General features: G+C 41.9%; 1 protein-coding gene across 1 annotated transcript in view; it reads right to left on the reverse strand.

Moving 5' to 3' along the window:
• The window catches only part of KIAA2012 (KIAA2012 ortholog), an 84,763-nt gene extending 67,201 nt beyond the window's left edge, over positions 1-17,562 (reverse strand). Inside the window, exons 1-2 of the mRNA XM_058185396.1 lie at positions 16,699-17,562; positions 8,934-9,203 (exon numbers count right to left, since the gene is read on the reverse strand). Of these exons, the coding sequence (XP_058041379.1) occupies positions 8,934-9,203; positions 16,699-16,785 (357 nt within the window). The 5' untranslated portion in view covers positions 16,786-17,562. The remainder of the gene's footprint in view (positions 1-8,933; positions 9,204-16,698) is intronic.
• Positions 17,563-20,408: the final 2,846 nt, after the last annotated feature.

Raw genomic sequence — 20,408 nt, forward strand, 5'->3', positions numbered from 1 at the left:
ATTTTATTTCTACTCCACCCCCAATGTGCCATTTGTTTTCCGTCTGAGACAACAGAGAGGAAACAAAATGACAGCAATTAGAAGAGAACGGGGTTCAGGGCAGGGGTGAAATCCAGCAGGTTCTGACAGGTTCTGGAGAACCGGTAGTGGAAATTTTGAGCAATTTGGAGAACCGGTAGCAGAAATTTTGAATAGTTTGGAGAACTGGCAAATACCACCTCTGGCTGGCCCCAAAGTGGGGTGGGAATGGAGATTTTGTAATATCCTTCCCCCAGGAGTGGAGTGGGAATGTAGATTTTGCAGTATCCTTCCCCTGGAGTGGGAAGGGAATGGAGATTCTGTAGTATCCTTCCCCTGCCACACCCACCAAGCCACACCCACAGAACTAGTAGTAAAAAAATTTGGATTTCACCACTGGTTCAGGGGTGGGTTCCACTTACTTTCGCTACCAGTTCGCACGGGAGCACGTGCATGCTTCTGCGCATGCGCAGATCGTCCATGATGACATAAGGGTGGGTGGCAGAGCCTTCCACTGCTGTTACTACCGGTTCGCAAGAACCGGATTGAACCAGTAGCCACCCACCATACATAACTATGTTGGATTGGTATAAGACCTCCAGGGCCAATGATGGAGCACTAACCACCAGCAATGGATTATTATGAAGTTCAATTCGCTAACTAGGGAACAACGGGCCTTGTCAGGTCACAGGAATTCTGCTACTACTTAGAGGTACTGCATGCTGACATTGACTCTAAATCTCAGACATTTACGGATACATGGGAACAGAAGTTATGTTCATATTATATGTACTTATGAAGAAGAATCCATCCTAATAGATAGATGTACTGTGGGAAAGGATTTTGGGTATTTTCAACTTTTCTCTGATTCTGTGTGGCTCTAGAAAACATCCTGTCTCTGATCAAATAAAGCTGGAGGAAGAGAAAGAGACTCAGAGAATGGATTGTGCTTAGAGATGACTGGGGGATCTTTGGTTCAGAATCCTTTCTTCTTTCTTTATTGAGCAGAAATTGTCTTCTATAATGATTTGAATATTTAATTTTATTGTCATATTGCTATTAAAACTTTCCAGAACTGAAACAATTTCATTGAATCAGAAGCTGCAATAAATCAAGGTTCTCTTTAGTTTCCATTTTATTTAAAAATTCTGAAGGTACTGAGATTGGGTTACCTCATGAAATATGCTTCCTGATTTAAATTCCCTTCTCCAAATTGTGGTGGCAAGGCAGGCCTTCTCTTCTTCAGTCCCCTTATCCTCCCTTTCATATGAATCAAGAATTAAAAAGCAGAGAGTTGACAAAACCTCTTGGTTTCTAACTAAGCTGAATGCTACTTTGTCTGGTACTTCTAGCATGTACTGGGGCTTTGTTAAGAAAATGACTCAAGTGGATTGAGTCAAAGCAGACATGCGTAGACCTGTTTGCTTTCTTTGGTATCAGCCAGTTATTTTCGGTTCTCAAGTTTCAGTTTGTACACTTGCGCTCCAGGGTATTTGTATAGGCATTTCAATTCCAGCACTTTATAGTTTCAGCAGCAAATCTTCAATAAGGCCTGTAAGTAACGGTTTAATGTAGAAGGAGCTTAGTCCTACTACTAGTTTATTTCAAACTTTGACTCATTATCATTCATGTTCATAGTGACTAAACATTTAAAATGTAACCATAAAAAAGAAATTTAAATGTTTCAAATTGTGCCATTTAAAATACTTGGTCAAAGAGAACATTTTCAACTGAAACTAATGCAAGATGATGGCTGTGACCAGATGATTGTAGCCCCTTTTTTGGTGCATGGATGCATATAAAAAGAAGTTACGTTTTCCTTTTACAGTTCTGGTTGCCATCTTGAATTCTCTGATTTTACCTTCAGGCACTCTTGGTTTTAGCTCCTTTTCCTGAAAATGGAAAGAGACCTAAACACAATTCGCAATTCTGGGTGGATGTCACTCATAGGAATGACACAGGATGGCAGCCCACAGAGAGTGCTTATTATGGATGTTATCTTTGGGGTACATCTAGAGGCTTTTAACACTAAATCTCACTGATTTATGGAGCTGGACACATTTACTTGGCATATGTAATATTCCCATGTTTTCCTAATATTTCCTTCCTTGCTTTTTTAAAGGAAAAATTGTTAAGGAGAAAAGGCCAGAATAATTGGGTAGCTCTCCATTTGGAATTAGTATCTGTTTAAGGCAGCCTCCACAGGAAATTTAGCCCAATCTACCTCCCATCCCCCAAATTCCTCACAATCCTCTAAAGATAACCTTTGAATCAGTCTTTCTGAAGTAGAGTTCAAGCAGCAACTCATTATTTAAGACAGATCCCTGCTATATCCAGTTCAGGATTTTTTTCCTGACTGAGCTAGATCAGTAACTTACAGGTTGCATTACATAGATCACAACTTTTAGCATGAGGTATAAATACCTTGGGGGGGTGGGGGTTGCTTTTTTAAAAAAAAAATTAGATACAACACAGCATCAAACAAACTCTCCACATCTTATATACTGCAAGTGGGAAGGTAAATCACATATTTTATAAATTAACCAACAAAACAAAATTGTTTTCCATGTCAGTAATTGATTTAGAAAAGCAGTAATTTTCTACACCCTAGTACATCCACATCTTGAAAGACTCAAGAGTAACTCTGAAAGGAAAGGTCTAGAAAGGCAGCCTCCTAAAACTATTTCCTGGTAAGAATGCAACCCTGTGCCTGATCTTAGTGTTATGTATTAACAGTTGTGCCTTTAAATATTTGAGCGGGAAATCAGCACGTTGCTGATTGGACGAAGCCTCCAGCAGAACTGTATAAAAGGAGAGGTTTTGGCCCCAGCCTGTTGCTGGGTTCACCCTATATTAAAGAACTGTTGTCACTACCCTGGTCTCCAGCCTCGTTACTTCCCGAACTTAACATTGGCGACGAGGATGGGATTTCGAGGATAAAAGAGAACCAGAACCGAGCTGAAGCACGCTAGTTCCGAACCCAGCAAACTCAGGGCAGAAACGCGGAAATGGCAAACACGCCACCCGCACCGTACAACCCGGGCAAGGAGAAATGGGGTACATATATGACCCGTTTCGAAAGCTTTCTAGAAGCCAACGAACTACAGGGGATCCCTGATAACCGCAAGCGGGCTTACTTCCTAAGCCATTGCGGGCCGGAGGTAATCGAGATTGCGGAAGCCCTGGCAGAGCCAACGCCGATACAATCGGTATCGTGGCCGACTCTGCAGACTTTGCTGAAGAACCATTTCGCACCGACGCCGTCCAAATACGTGCAGCGGTTTGAATTCGGAGAACGTAGACAGATGGAGGGCGAGTCCATCGGTGACTACATGGCCGCTTTAAGAAGAGCGTCCGAGGACTGCGGATACCGAGACTTAGACGAAGTGCTACTTGAGCAACTCATCCGAGGGGTCAAGGACATCCGCCTACGGCGACGACTGCTAGCCAGGAGCAACCTGACACTAGCCACCGCTCTGGACGAGGCCAGAGCACACGAAATGTCTACTAAAGCAGCAGAGACTCTGCAAAAGCCTCTTCAATCCAAAACGAGCGCAAAGCCAACGCCAGTACACCAGGAGGAGATTCAGTCCGAATCCGAAGGTGAGGGCGAGGATGAGGAAGGGGTCTGCCGGACCGAGAAACGCGATACGGAGGACCGTGACGAGTGCGGAAGCTGTGGAGGGCAGCATCAGCGCCAACGCTGCAGGTTTAAAGACGCAACATGCCGGCGGTGTGGGAAGAAAGGACACTTAGCTCAGGTTTGCAGAGCGCCCAACCTTCCGCCGAAAATTCAAATCGGCCAATCAAAACGCTGAACCGGAAAGGCGGCCCGCGATTGGTTCTAACAAGAAAGGCGCCAAGTCTAACCAAACGACTGTCATTATAGGCCGCTACCAACCAAAGTGGAAAAGAAGATTTTCACAAAGCCCAAGATCGAGGGAGTACGGTGCAGGCTTGAAGTGGACACGGATCAGCGATCACCATCATGTCCTGGGACACACTGGCGGTCGCTGCCGTCCGTCGCAAGCGCCATCTGCAAGCACAGCGGCTACGAGTGCACGACTACCAGGGAATCGCATCCCTGTTCGAGGGACCACCTCCGTCCGAGTCGAGTACGGCCCTCATAAAAGACCCTGCCCATCACGATCGTCGAAGGAACTCTGCCCAGTCTGTTGGGACTAGACTGGTTTCGTGCCCTGGGCATGGGAGTGACTGGCATCTACAGAAGTGACTGCAATTTGAAAGACATTCTCTTTAACGAGTTCAAGATGTCTTCAAGGACTGCCTGGGCAAGTACAAGGGGACCCCTATTTCCTTCAACTTAGACCCCAGGTAGCCCCCATTAGGCTTAAGGCGAGGAGAGTCCTTTGCCCTAAAACCAAAATTGATAAGGAGCTGGACAAGCTCATAAATCAGGTTTTGGTGCCAGTCGATCACGCAAAGTGGGAGACGCCAATCGTCACCCCATCAAATCGGACGGGTCAATTAGAATTTGCGCTGACTACAAGGCGACGCTTAACAAAGCCTTACAGAAAAGCTGCCGGTTCCCGTGGTGCAACATTTATTGCACTCCTTGGGGCAAGGGCAAGTCTTTGCAAAGTTAGACTTGGCCCAAGCCTACCAACAACTGCCAGTAGACGCCCGCACAGCCAAGCCCAAACGATTGTGACGCACAGGGGGCATTCAAGTGCACCCGATTACAATTTGGGGTTAGTGTGGCACCAGGGCTGTTCCAAAACCTGATGGAACGACTACTGCAAGGGCTCCCAGGGTAGTTCCTACTGATGATGTCCTAATTTCAGGGGAAAACATGGAGGAATTGGGGGAGCGGTTAAGAAAGGTCTTGAGCATTTTCCGGACAGCCGGATTAAAAGTCAAGACAAATAAATGTCAGATAGGGGTCGAATCGGTCGATTTCTTGGGCTACCGGATAGACAAGAAAGGAATTCACCCTACTGAGAGCAAAGTTAAGGCAATTAGGAAGGCTCCAGCGCCCAAAAACAAAGCAGAGCTGCAGGCATTCCTGGATTGGTTAATTTTACGCGGTCTTTTAAAGAACAAAGCAACTGCTATGGAACCGCTGCATAGGCTCTTAGGGAAAAATACTGTTTGGTCTTGGGGAAAGTCAGAAAATAGGGCTTTTGAAGCAGTAAAGAACCTGCTCTCAAGTGATAGCCTGCTCATCCAATATCACGACTCACTACCCCTAGTGCTGGTTTGCGTCGTCCCCTTATGGGGTGGGGCTGTACTCAGCCATAGACTTCCAAACGGCACAGAAGCCCCTATAGCTTCTACTCTAGAACGATGTCCTCCCAGAGAGGAACTACAGCCAATTAGACAAAGAAGCATTAGCCATTGTATCAGGGTCAAAAATTCCATGAGTATGTCTTTGGGCGGAATTTTGAAATCGTGACTGACCACAGACCGTTACTGGGATTACTGGCTGGCGACCGCCAACGCCTGTGGCACTTTCGCCACGCTTGACTCGATGGACTATATTTTAGCCGCTTACTCATACAAGCTGCAGCATCGACCGGGAAAAGAAGTGGGGCATGCAGACGATTGAGCCGATGCCCACTGCCAGGGGCGACCGAAGACCCCACTCCGGGACACCCATCCTCCTTATTGACTCGTTGGACTCTGGCCCAGTCACATCAAAGGAAGTGGCTCGGCATCATACCGACATTGTGTTAAGGACTGTACCGGTTGGGTACAGAGAGGGTGGCCGCTGCGCCGGGCGAACGGTTCAAAGAATTTGTTAAGAAACGTGATGAGCTCTCGGCTCAAGGGGTGCCTGTTATGGGGTGATCGTGTAATAATTCCTGCTAAGTTAAGGGCAAGGTATTGGACCTCCACGAGGGTCACCCAGGCATCGTAAGGATGAAGGGGTTAGCTAGAAGCTATGTATGGTGGCCACTCATGGACGAGAGATTGCTGAGAGGGTAGGGAAATGCCAAGCTTGCCAAGAGTCCAGACCGCTACCCCAACAGCCCCAGTCAGAGAATGGGAAAAGCCCCAAGGGCCTTGGTCAAGAATCCACATTGACTTTGCTGGCCCTTTCACGGCCAAACGTTCCTAGTGGTGGTGGACGCATTTTCCAAATGGTTAGAGATCATACTTATGAAGTCCACCACAGCCAAGCAGTAATCGCAACCCTGCGCCACCTATTCGCAACTCACGGGTTGCCGGACACTCTGGTGTCCGACAATGGGCCCCACCACGGCAGCCCAGTTTGAAGAGTACCTGGCAGAGGAAGGCATCCGACATGCCCTCTCTGCACCTTTCCACCCTGCGCCGAATGGCCTTGCAGAGCGTTCCGTCCGAGCGCTAAGGAGGCATTGTCCAGGCTCAAGCCAGGTGACTGGCAAACAAAATAGACTTTTTCCTAGCCGTCCAGCACAGAACCCCAAGCACAGCCACGGAAAAGCCCAGCCGAATTGCTAATGGACGAAAACTCCGTGCCCACTTGACTGCTTGAACCCCATTACACACCCGAGGGTTACAAGGGGAGCTAGAAAAAACAAGGGAAATGAGCATAGGCGACGGGTGTGGGCCCGAAACTATGGGGACGGCCCGAGTTGGGTCGCCGGACAAGTAACGAAAGTAACAGGGCCAAAATCGTACGTGGTAGAGCTACCAGACAACCGAGTGTGGCGGCGCCACATAGATCAGTTAAGGAAACGAATAACTGACCAAACCAAACCAACAGAGACAGGTAATGACCAATACCACTTTGAATCCACAGCTGACAATGACCCGGGGGAGGCGCAAGACTTAGCTGAGGTTCCAGAGTTCCAGCGACGCCATCAGGTCCCCGAGGGAAACAGCAAGGAAAATTCCAAAATTAATCCAAGGCCGGATGGCCAAGAAAAAGAGTCGGCCAATAATCCAGAGCCCGATGGCCTAGAGAAAGAGCTGGGAGGAGAAAACAGCCCCTCCGACCAGCTCAAAACACCACCCAGAACTGAACCGCGCAGGTCAGAAAGAACTAGGAGACGCCCAGGTTATTTGCGTGACTACGTCGAAAAATAACATGTGAATAAATATGTAAATAAGACCAAGTGTTTTCTGGGAGGGGAGGAGTGTTATGTATTAACAGTTGTGCCTTTAAATATTTGAGCGGGAAATCAGCACGTTGCTGATTGGACGAAGCCTCCAGCAGAACTGTATAAAAGGAGAGGTTTTGGCCCCAGCCTGTTGCTGGGTTCACCCTATATTAAAGAACTGTTGTCACTACCCTGGTCTCCAGCCTCGTTACTTCCCGAACTTAACACTTAGTCTATGCTCTATCTTAATTTTCCGCCTCCTCTTATGGCAGCATGCATTGAAAGCGCCTGGAGTGCCCCTGCTGGACTCTAATTGTTGGTGGCAATCGGCACAGGATTTCATCTGTTTCATCACAGCAGTCCTCCTTTTCTGCTCCTTTAATCTTTGACGGATGCAATGCTTGGGTACACTGATGGACTCATACCACAGGCAGTGATTTTTGAGACGTCTTTTGTCCACAGTCGAGGCATGGTGTCTGCACTGGGCTGGACAGCATTTCTGAATGGATCTCTTCCCAGAGTATTCAACAGAGAATTGTTGACTGGAAGGGAAATGTATTCAGATATGCCAAATGGTTCTGGCAACCACTAGCTGAAGCATCTGGAGGAATTCCTGAACTGTTTGAGATCTCATTTAAAGGAGCCGTTGAAGGGCATTTGTTTCAAATTCCCAAATGTATAAACAGCGGCCTGAGCTGGATTATCTTCTCATGAAACCTGAGACTCATAATTCTGGGCAGAAGAACAAGGGGTTTCACAAAGCAATGAGTCAAAGTACTTTCCCAAAAGATACTTCTAAAAACATTTGTGGAGAAGCAAGCCACAAAGCAATAGATATGTTTATACACAGCTACCTCTTTCCCATGAAAGTGATTCTTGCTTAATTAGATGTGAAATTGACATTTGCTGCTCCTGTTGCTATTATTAGTGTTAATTTGATATACATAACACTTTTCTGCCCAAAGCTACCATTACTAATGTAAAATCTGATAAAAGAAGTAAAAATCATCATAAATTATATTTTTTCCTCTTAAGTGGGGAGCTGAGTGAGCTAGCAAGGGAAATGCTGCTTCAGGTCAAGTGCACAGAGAGGCTGAACCTTAAATATGGAGAAAACGGTTTTCTACTGACCATAATATGTTAATCTTAACCCAGTTTAATTTTGACTTGTTCACTCTCATCATGTGAAACTCCATACCTAACTTAGCACTAGTCAATAGAATTTATTACTTACTTGGCGTTAGCTGGCAAGTCATAGTAAAGTCCAGAGCCATGGATTGCAAGTTGATGTTTGAGGATGATTGGCTTTCTAGTTGCCCTGTGGAATGACCTCCCTTCCAATGTTCTTCAGACTCCAGTGATGGCATGTTTTAGGTATCTTTTAAATAGTCTTCTTCCTTCTGTCTTTACCTTTCCTAGTATTTGGAATTCCATCTGTCCCACTAATCTATCATGTCAGTCCACAAAGACTGTGCATAATTTAGTGATATTAAAATAGCAAAAATGAAATTATGTACTAAAGCTTCAATAGCAAAAATATAAAAGTTAATGCCCAATAAGAGAATACTGTATGCAGAGCTCTATTTAAAGTAAGTGCCTATGATTTTACAATTGGTTCCCAAAGTTCTTCTGGAAAAGCTAAGCGTTAACATTTCTGGAAAGCCTTCAGCATGTGGCCTGTTTGTTTTAAAAGCAAACTGTTCCAGAGATAGGCATCTCTTATTTTCATACTGTTTTTCTCTTCTGCATTTTTAATGAGTGTAAACTGTTTTGGGATTTTTAAAATGACAAGTGGTATAGAAATGTTTTAAATAAATGCCATCAGCCTAACTGAACGTGTGTACATCTGAAATATATAAACAATACCTGTTTGCTTCCATATACTAAGATAGCCCGTGCCAAATCTTGGAGTGTGTGAAGATCTACACATAATGTCTGGCTTTTGTTCTGACATCCTTGCTGCAACTTCCATTTCCACGGTTTGGCTACATCTTCCGAATAGAGAAAGAGTGTGCCTCTTCTTGTGCAGTATGTTTTTGGGGGACACATCCCCCAGTACTCCTTCATGATCTTCCTGTGATCTAGTAGTCTGTTGACATTGTAAAGGCCTTCAGGGGACATCCAATTCAGCTCATCCTAATATCAAGAAAAGAAGGAGGAGATGCAATAACAGAATGGATTTTAGAAACAAAAATTCAATACAACTTTCTACAGGATCCAATCTGGGTCAGTCACTGGGACCAGAGGTTTTGTCTTCCAAGCTTTTGGACTCGTGCTGGAGCCCATCTACACTTCTCTCTGTGTGCGCTGTTCTGTATGTGGTATTTATATTGTGCCTATTTTATGTGGCTTTTTAGATGCTGATTGGGGTGTGTTGATGGCTGGCTTTTAAGCCATTGGCTGTCCTTTGCTTGTGCTGCCTAGCCTTCGCCTTCTAAGTATTTGAAATATTTAACTTTGCACCTATTAATATTGTTGGATGAGAAGGCACAAAAACAACCAGGGAAGTCATTGAAATCTGGGAAACAGGCCTTTGTCAGTCAAGAGGAGTGGTGATTTACCACCAGCATATCACACCACAATCAGCATCTAAAAAGCCACATACAGTAGGCACCATATAAATACCACATACAGAACAGCACATACATTGCTAGAGTTGTTTAATTTTTATTTATTTATTTTGTCAAGCATATATAAGATAACAGTTAGAATATAAACATAGTGTTGTGACCCAGGTTCCTGGACCCAGACTCCTGGACTCGGATGATTCAGAAAATGAGGGAGAAGACCTGGCAAGCCCTGCTTCTCTTGAGCCCTCTCCCTCCCTGGCACCCACTCAAAGGGAGGGGCCGGCAAGGCCTGATTCTCCCGGGCCTTCTTCTGATTTGGCAACGCCCCAAGAACAGTTTTGGAGGGACGCAAGATTACGAAGGCTTGATCGACGTGCGCAGCAGCGGAAGAGTTGGGACAAAGCCAAGTCATAATTGTCATGCAGTGACATCTGCAGAGACTATAAATAGGAGGCGGGACTTCCTGGTTTTTTGTCTCGGACAAAGCAATGAATTTGGCGCAAGCTAATTCATGGAGGGAAGAATATATTCGTGAGTAATTCTGGCCTTATCTATAATTTCCTCGTTATCTCCAGAAACTTGGCAGGCCCGTGGGTAGACGTGGCCAGGACATGTATCTATGTAAATAAAAGGGGGAAAAAAGGAAGGCCTCTGACGGACTCTTTGCTGGGAGTATTGGGGGAAGGGAAACAGAACACATAATTTGAATACATGAAAGAGTAAGTAAAAGAAATATTAGGACAGGGATGGTAGGCACGCTGGTGCACTTACGCACGTCCCTTACAGACCTCTTAGGAATGGGGTGAAGTCAACAGCAGACAGTTTAAGGTTAAAGTTTTGGGGGTTCGGGGAAGAAACTACAGAGTCAGGTAGTCCATTCCAGGCATTGACCATTCTGTTACTGAAGTCATATTTTCTGCAAATTTTCTGCATATTTTCTTGAGTTTGTATCTATTATTTGCTCATGTATTGTTGTAGTTGAAGCTGAAGTAGTCATTGACAGGTAGGACATTGTGGCAGATAATTTTATGTACAATGCTTAGGTTAGACTGAAGTCGGTGTAGTTTTAAGTTGTCTAAGCCCAAAATTTGGAGTCTGGTGGCATAAGGTATTTTATTGCGGGTAGAGAAATTGAGGACTCTTCTCGTAAAATATCTCTGGACTCTCTCAATTGTATTTATGTCTGATATGCAGTATGGGTTCCAGACAGATGAGCTGTATTTGAGAATTGGTCTAGCAAATGTTTTGTATGCTCTAGTTAGTAGTACAACATTACCAGAGAAGAAGCAGCGCAAGATTAGGTTTACAATCCTTAATGCCTTTTTGACAATGTTGTTACAATGGGCTCTGGCACTTAGATCTTTAAAAATGAGTACTCCAAGGTAAGATAGGCTCCAGCACAAGTCCAAAAGCTCAGAAGACGAAACCTCTGGTCCCGGATTGGATCCTGCAACATTATCCTGGGACACATATATTCACCTTCATTCATAATACAATTTTCTATCTGCACATATCATACAGGGCAATCCGACTGTTGACAGCCAGTTTGGTACATAAGACTACAAACTGGGGGAGTATGAGTTCTAGCCCTTCTTAGGACAAAGCAGACCTTGGCTCAGTCATTTTCTCTTAGTCCTAGGAAGGAGGCAAAGGCAAACCACTTCTGAAATCTTGCCAAGAAAACTGCAGGGATTTTTTCTGGAAGTGATTGGGAGTCAAGGCTGGCTCAAAGGCATGTATGGGCACAGACACGTATACATGCACACACAGAGAACTGCCATTTGAAGCGGATTTATCAATCACATTAATAAAATGTGAGATGGCATAGCAGATGTTTTCATGAATTTTCCAATTATGCCAGCAGCATATTTGACAAAACTGCTTTCTCTTCTTATTTTGAAACATTTCATTTTATATGAATCTCCTTTCTCCTCCCGAATGAGCACAGTAGAATAGACAAGTAAGGGGTAGAGGCATGGAGAACTCTTCAGTTAAAGCAATGTGATAAATAGAGTAGACAATCAAACATATTCCCATAAACAGAGATTAGCTACCTACTACCTGCCAGAAGTTTTTGCTTCTAGCTAGGGTGAAAGATTGCCATAAGCCAAACATCTGGACAATATCAATTCACCAATCCCCGCTTTAGTTTGAAATTATTCACTACAGAAATAATCTAATAAAATAGGTATTGAAGGGATGTGAAACTTATATAAGTATATACATACTATATTGGAATGGCTGTCATCCAGTGAAGTTTTGGATTTTTTTCCCTGGATTTTAGAAGGTATATTGAGTTTGGAGGGTATAGGTGGTTTTTAATTTGGATTTTAAGGTTTTTTATGTTTTATTATTGCTTGTGAACCATCTATTATTTTTCGCACTATAAGACGCTCTGGACCATAAGACGCATCTAGCTTTTGGAGAGGAAAAAAAATCTGCCTCTGCCTCCCAGCAATTTGCTTCCTTGCAGCAAAAAGCAAACAGCCTGGTCAGCTTCAGCACAGTCTGATTTAGCATGAGCAGCTGATTGGCGGTTGGATCGGCCTCCTGGAATACCGCCAATCAGCTGTTCCAGTTTGCAGGGATTGCCACCGCCCATTGCCACCGCTGCCTCTGCGCACCCTATTTTCAGCCTCCATGCGCCCCATATTCAGCCTCCGTGCATCCCATTTTTGGCCCATTCCAGGTGGCAGGGATTGCCACCCCTGCCTATTGCTGCCGAATGGCGCTGGCAGCAGCAGCAGTGATAAGCGGCAGTGATAGGTGACGCTACCTGGAAAGGGCCAAAAACAGGATGCGTGGAAGCCAAAAATGGGACACGCAGAAGCCAAAAATAGGGCATGCGGAGGCAGTGATGGGCAGCGGCGGCGATGGATGGTGATCCCAGCAGCCTGGAAAAGCTGATCAGCGGTATTCCAGGAGGTTGCTCCAACCGCCAATCAGCTGCTCGTGCTAAATCAGGCTGTGCTGAAGCTGACTAGGCTGTTTGCTGCAAAGAGGTAAATTGCTGGGAGGCAAAGGCTGAAAGGTGGGGGTGGGTGGGTGGGGCTTTGGCAATATTCGCTCTTTAAAACACACAGACATTTCCACCCACTTTGGGGGGGGGAGTATGTCTTATAGCCTGAAAAATACGGTAAATAGTTATAATTTTATTATAACCATTGAATTGCACAGTGGGAAGGGTCTAATTCAAGTGGGTGCAATATACAACAAGCCTTGAAATAGGATCTTGGAAGCTATTCCCCACAAAGGTATAGGTGGGTTCAAATCAGAAACTGAATTTTATTCCATTGTATTTAAACAAAGATTACTCTCCGGTCCTGTATGACCACTTTAAAATTTACAATTTGGGGACAGTCCCTGGAGTCCTCTAGGGTTTTTATTTATTTACTATTTAAATTATAATAAAAAAGTTGAAGACAGTTCTGATGTTTCAGCTTGAGCTTCTCTGGATCAGTGAAGCAGAACCCCAGCAGCTTCTCAAGAGCACTGCACGGGTTGCACATATCAAACCAATGAGAGAAGGAGGGGGTCATCATGTGACTACTTGGAGGGTCCAGAAGCTGCTGGCAGCTAGCGAAGGCCATTCCTGCAATTCCCACATGATGACAGAGTCATAAGATTACAACCTCAGAAAGAGGGATTACATTTCAGCATCCACAGGGGATCATCATAGCTTCCAGTAGTAATTTATCCAGACTTAGCTGTGGCTCGTGACTTCCGCTGTGGACTATGGAGGAAGTCCTGAGGCATAACATTATGAGGCATTGCTATTCAAGTGGCGGCTTCTGAAGTCCTTTCCAAATAATGTGTCTGATAGAAACATGCCTCTGCTACATCATCTGATTGATGTTTTGACCCAGCCTGCAAGATGTGATACTTTCTCACCGCCTAAAAGTGAGACTGTAGAAAGCTATTTGAAGAGGCACTGCAAAAGAAGAATTATATCTTCTTGAAAACTTGGTGCAGCTGCTTCAAGGGTCCCCCCACTTTTTCTGCGTATGTGTGTGCATATATACACGGCCTTTTGTTATAACTGTAGCCAAAGCAAAGCAGCGGTGCTGAGCCTTTGGAAGGAAACATTGCTTTGAGGATTCAAGCAATGGATTCGGAGAGATATGCTTCATAAAGTTCCCCCTCCCAACGGGTCTGTTTACAGCCATAGTAAATATGAGTCTACTCCTAACGATATACATAGTTATTGTAAACATGGTATAAAAATGCAGATTTGAACTACAGCCCTTCAGACTTGACTTCTCTGATGAAGAATCAAAGGAAGCCATCTAACATATTTGGTAGAGTTCTTGAGTTTTCTGCTGTCTGGAAGGAACAGAAATGAATTGGATAAATTCTTTCTACAGCCCACATAATTTGCTCAGAGACGTTGGATCAATTGTAATCTACACTCCTCCTTGACAGACTTCCCTAGTTCCTGGTTCTGTTTTGACCCTCACTGTGATGTGATAGGTTCTTTCATTTCCCATCTGATCCTGCCCGCATGAACCGCTCCTGTATATTGTTTATGGCCCAGCGTGATACCATCTCTACACATGACTGATCTCTGGGATGGGGGCTTGTAGTGTGTCAACTCTCCAGGATATCAGAGATATGCATGGACAATGACGCTTAGGGGGTTTACAGATTTACTTCAGCCACTTGTCCAGTAGATTTATACTGGGCTTCCTCCACTGCCTACATGAATGATTGCCTGAATAAATGAGTTGTGGAGTCAAAGACTTTGAAAGGCACAAAAAAAAAATAAGCCAGAGCATTAATAAAGATGCAAGATTTCAGCCTATGCGTGATCCATGGGGTAGGTTTGATTCTAAAGTTTCCTTCTACTTTTTTCCATTAAAAAAGGAATTTGAAAAGTCAAATCCATAACAATGAAGTTATTTTACCACATGAAAGAAAAAAATAAATAAAACTGCTTCGTCAAAGATACAGTAGTTTGGTCTATTATAGCATTTGCCATTAAGGAAAATGGATATATAAATACTTAAAAGCAGAAAATGAAACTGTCAATCATAATAAGCAAAGGAAAGGTTTTATTATGTGGACTGAGAGCAAATTGAAAACTTAAAATGCTCAGAAAATTAATATTCATAGCACCTAATTAAGAAGAAACAAATATTAGTTAAACTGTGTAACTTCTCTGTTTTAATAGTGTATCATAATATATAGGAAAGCTGCAAAATATTCACTCTTTTCTGAGTGTAAGCCCCACCAGATATAATGAAATTTGTTTTTAAGTAAATATCCATCAGATTTGGCAGAACACTTATTTGTTTCCATCACCATAGATACTATAACTGGAAAATAACACTGGGACAATTTAAATTTATTTTTCTTACTAATTCAGTGACTGAAAGATCAATAATATATCATTCTAAACATATACTTTGATTATTACAGATTATTTCTCTTCCAGAGTACTTCAGTGTTGCTGAACAACACTATAATTAGCTGAAATAGAATAAAATTTGGAAATTGATATATAAACATTATATACTATTTAATGTCATATTTAACAATTCAACTACATGATCAAAATCATCCTATGTTGTCTGCTTACAAAAGGTTTTTTTAGCTACAATGTTACTTGAAAGCATCCTGTTAAGAAATTCTGCCCACTTATTCTTTTCCAGCTCAAAAGAGCTGATCTGTTCTCATTATTTCTCTTTTCCCAGGTTAGCCAAATAGATATTTCATTAAAATAAAGAGAGAAGAGAATATGTGCAGAGATATGATACTTCCAAAAAACAAGCATAACAAAATAAAGCAGACAGTTTTGAAATAAAAAGAATGGTTATCTACAAATACCACATTGCTTTTCATATTACTTTTGCACTTGCATTTTTAGGCTAAAATATTTTCATAGATAAGATCTGACAAAACTGGGGATGATAACATCAACAACAAAATTAAAAATCGAGAGTGCAATTATTTCATATTGGCTCTGTACAGATTTCCTTTCTAGAGCAAAAAGCTAAGTAAGAAAACAGAACATTCTGAAAATCTATTTTTTAGCAGAATTGCTAAATCATTGCACTCTAGATCAACTATTTTGATACATTAGCAAGATCTTTGATCCTACTATACCCCTCCCCCCCAATACTCATTTATTTCATTAAATGTAGAAAACTGGGCAATAGTGAGGAAACTACCTCACTTTATAGTAGTAGAATACAGAATAACCAAGTTATTGGAGATCTTCTAGTCTAACACCCTGCTGAAGCAGGAGACCCTCTACCATTCTGGACAAATGGCTGTCCAATCTCTTCTTAAAAACCTCTAGTGCTCGAGCACCCACAGCTGCTGGAGGCAAGCTGTCCTATTGATTAATTGTTCTCCGACAGGAAATTTCTTCTTAATTCTAGGTTATATATCTCTTTGGCAAGCTTCTATATGTTACATCCAGTTATTATTACAGTTGTTACTACAATGAGCTAAATTGTTATGTTACCATAGCTATGCAGTCTGTAGAAAAAAAAATACAACTATTTATCTCCCCAGACTGTGCAGTCTCTATACCATTTTGGAACCCTATTCTTATCATCTCATTGATCTACCAAATCTTCAGAATCAATATTTCTCCATAGTTCTGGTACAACATCATACTTCGCATTGTTGCCCCAATTGGTGCAAAAGAGGCATCTTAAAATCCTTAATTGACAAGAAACAAAACTCTCTAGCCAAGGTTTAAACTAAGCATCACCGAAGTCCATCGTTCTGGAATCACTGAAGTTGTGGCATGTAATATGTTACTGTCAGTTTTAAAACAGAAGAGGATAATTTCACAAGTCTCCCAGTGTTGAAATACTATCCAGGCAAAAGAAAAAGGCACCCCATCTCTCAGACAAAACAAAACCTAGAAAAAAACCGTCTTTCTTTCATTTTGGAATTATTTTTAAGAGTCAAAAATCTTATTCTTGTTTAATATTTATCCTAAGACTCTGCACAAGATGTTCAGAGACTCAACACACTTAGTTGTGTATGGGGAAGCATAAGCTGATTGGTATTAGCAACTCATTTTTTGTATTAAAACCTCAACTCACCTTGGGATCAAAATGCACTTCCAGCTTCTCCTGTTTCTTTCTGATCACCTGCCCAGTGCCACGACTTAGGAGAGACAGATAGGACATTTCTAAGATGAATGCAATGCTGCTTCAGGAGTCTTCCCTTTGCTTCTAAAAGCAGAGTTCTATTTCATTATAGGATGTTCTCTTCTGACTTAGAGCTTAACAATGCTATTAAGTGTAGCTCAATTTCATAACAGCAACATTAATCCATAAAGAGGTTTTGTATGAAACTAGAACTAGAAAAGTAAAGAAACCTGTTGGAAAGCATAACCTGATATTATCATCTCCCCTTGAGGTTACTTTTCTAGTATTCTTCCTGGTTGTTGCTGTTGTTTTTTAATTCTGTTCTGGTTGGTCCCAGGATTCATGAAAAGACTGCCATCCTTTTCATTGTGCTCTGAGGTTGTTTTCATGTTGCCATGGCAGCAAAGGAAATTGTTTAAACTACAGCGGAGGGAATGTTGGGAGGAAAGAAAGAAAATGAAAGATTTTTGAAATGATCAGGATTAAATTTCAAGACTATGTTACCCCGCAAATTCCCCCCTCCAATCAAAAAGTAACATTATCCTCCAACTCTTACAACTCTTGACATCCCATTGTCTCTCTTCTTTATTATTACTACTGAAGCATTTTATATGATCTGCAGCCAGTGAATACCTCCCTTTGTGCTGCTCCAGAATTAACTCTGCTCTTCTGTTTCCACAGTATTATGTTTGTTGGGCAGCTAAGCGAATTTATTTCCCATTCAGTTGCCGGGGGGGGGGGATGATATTTTCATATGTATTACTGAAAATCGGCAGAGCTTCTGGAAAACTAGGGTTCCCACTGGCAGGAATTCTCACCTCAGCTCCTAGGCAGATGTTGCCTTCTGTCCTATATCCTTGAACAGGAGAAGCAGCACAATGACTTGATAGGACTACCTCAGAGCAAGAACACTTGTTTTTTGGAGCAGATAAATGCTCATCACCCTCCTGATTCTGCTAGGTGTTATCTAGGCTGATTTATTAATTTTTATGTTGTCAAATTCAGACCAAATATGTTGCAAGCTGTTGTCAAAGGGTCTCAGTCTAAACAGGATTCTTTAAAGCCAGTTTAGAGTACCATTGGCATGAGCAGAGGATAGGAATAATTTAAGAGGCAGTGTTGCTACACCCATCCTCTGCAAGCCTACTCTACAAAGCCATTTATCCATGGCCATGATAATAGTGCTATAGTTATAGTTAGCATATCACTAATAAAGGGAGGGAGAATCCAAGGTCAATTAAATTGGAAAGAGTTCTAGAGGTAACTACAATCATTTGATACATCAAGAAAGGGATGGCCAGGCTAAGTGCTGCCTTCTTTTACAGTATGTCTGCTTTTCTAAAAAAATGAAGATGTTGTTCAAATGAGTTTTTAAGTTGTCTGAATTTACTTGCAAGCGTGATACTTTAGCAGAGGACTGAACCCTGAGCAATTTATGATGACCCATGTAGCAACTGAGACCTAGCCACCTAACCAACAGATCATGGAATGAATATGTCTAAGGTTCAGAGTCTGTTCATTGTCATGGAGAATTCTGGAATTTGAAATTTGTACATCTTAAAATTTCTCAGGTTGCAAAACACCAGAAAATTTTGGTGGTCCGCAGAAAAATTATTTTTTATATTGCACTAAGTACTATTTATCTTTTTAAAAAATTCATATTAGTGGTCCGTGGGATTTAAAATTATGAATTTGGTGGTCCCTGAGGTCCGAAAGGTTGGTGACCCCTGTGCTAGAGCACAGGTGTCAAACTGGTGGCCCATGAGCCAGATGCATCATGTGTAGGCCACACTCATCCCAGCTCCGTGAAGGGGAAAAAATGTCACAAAACATCACACAACGTAACATGGTGAGTTTGACACCCGTGTGCTACAGGATGTTGAAGAAGGTGGATTGTAACAAAACAAGTTACTCCTATTGGAATTAATGATCAGCCATTTATACTACTAGAACAACTGTACAATACCCATGTTGTTATTTTAGTCTACTGTGATTCTGTTCCCCCCTTTATAAGCATTAGTGTTGATATTCTCAGGGCTGGAACACTTCCTCCAAATCTACCTTTTATAGCCAATTGTCAGGAGAACAAATATGAATCTTGCTCTAGGGGTAGGAAAATGTTCTGCTTTTCCTTATGTAAGTGTCTTCGCTGCCAAAGCCTGTGTAGCCTGTCAAGCACACTTGAACGTCTGCCATGTATAAAGTTAATACAGCAGGCTACTTTCAGCTGGGTTATGTAGCGCCTTTCTCTTAACAAAGGAAAGCAGCACTAGAAACTGTACAAAACACACAAGCCCTCCAAAAGGTTCTCCGGCCTCCAAAGTGGGCAGCATTTTTAAGCTGAGCATTGGAAAATGACCCCAAATGGGATGTACTGAAGTATTTGCATTCCTGTAAGCAGAGACTGAAAGGCTGTGAATTTGGGTGTGGATCATTAAATCTGACCTCACCCCGGGGTTGGTTCTTTTTGTGTTTTCCTCCCATTTTCATATTTTACTAAATCATATACAGTATATGGAGAAAGTATAGGATTGTGTATCCTAGTTTAGAGGGGGTACTGTACTTTTATATTGTACAGTACTTTGTAAACCACTTTGTAAGCCAAGATGTAACTTATAAATGCCTTTAATAAACTAATGCAACATTTCTGATGTTAAAGGATAAATATCATTTGTCTGTTGCAACACTTAAGCAATAGTTACAGTTACAACATTTTATTGGCATTTCAGTTTGGAAAAAATGACATTTTCAGCCTCAGGGACACCTAAACAAACAGAAGTGATCACTATAAGATTTTTTAAACCCCAATTTTAGTCTTTATACTTGTTACTGATGAACAATTTTACATGCGCATTTTAAATACTTCCTTATCTTTAAAATTTCTTCAAGGAACAAGGAAATTAAACTTCCTATTTTGTCTAAACAATGGGAAATTATCCCAAAATATGTAATGTTTTAATATAACTTACTCAATGAAAAGATATTTCAGACATATTGGACTCTACTGTATTTCTTTAGAAAGTAAAATTGTAAACCAGTGTTATGTAGCAGGCAATCAAAATATGTTTTTGTGATGTTCTAAAATGAGTATGTTCTGGGAACATGTAATTATACATATTAATTAAATTTCAGGAATGGTGTAATATTTTTGCACCTTCATATTCTTTGGATGTACACATCTATTCAGAGAAACTGGAGGGATGGATAATGTCTTTTTCTTTGTGAAAAGACTAATTCTTCAACATTAGAAAAATAAATTTACAGCTCCAAATACCCAATGCTGCTTATCATTAATGCAGTTGCTTGCACATGTAGATTGCACACTGACATTTACAATGAAAAAAGTAAACTTTATTAAAGTTAGACAGTCTAATAATTGCATGGATTGCTTTTAAATACAGTGGCTTTTCTTCATAATTTGTGAATTTTTCTAGCAATCTTTAAAAGAATCTGCTGTGTCAGTGATAAGGTGGTTGAAAACTCATCAAGGCTCCATCCCACTTTTCACATATAAAGAGCTGATAACAATGGTTATCTGCAAGTCTATCTATCTATCTATCTATAGTTTGTATAGCTACTCATCTCAAACCAGTGACTCTGGGCAGTCAACAATCCTAAACTTAATTAAAAGCTAAAATGTAATACAAAAATAAATTAAATAC

The sequence above is a fragment of the Ahaetulla prasina genome, chromosome 1 (genome assembly GCF_028640845.1).
Source record: "Ahaetulla prasina isolate Xishuangbanna chromosome 1, ASM2864084v1, whole genome shotgun sequence".
NCBI lineage: Eukaryota > Metazoa > Chordata > Lepidosauria > Squamata > Colubridae > Ahaetulla > Ahaetulla prasina.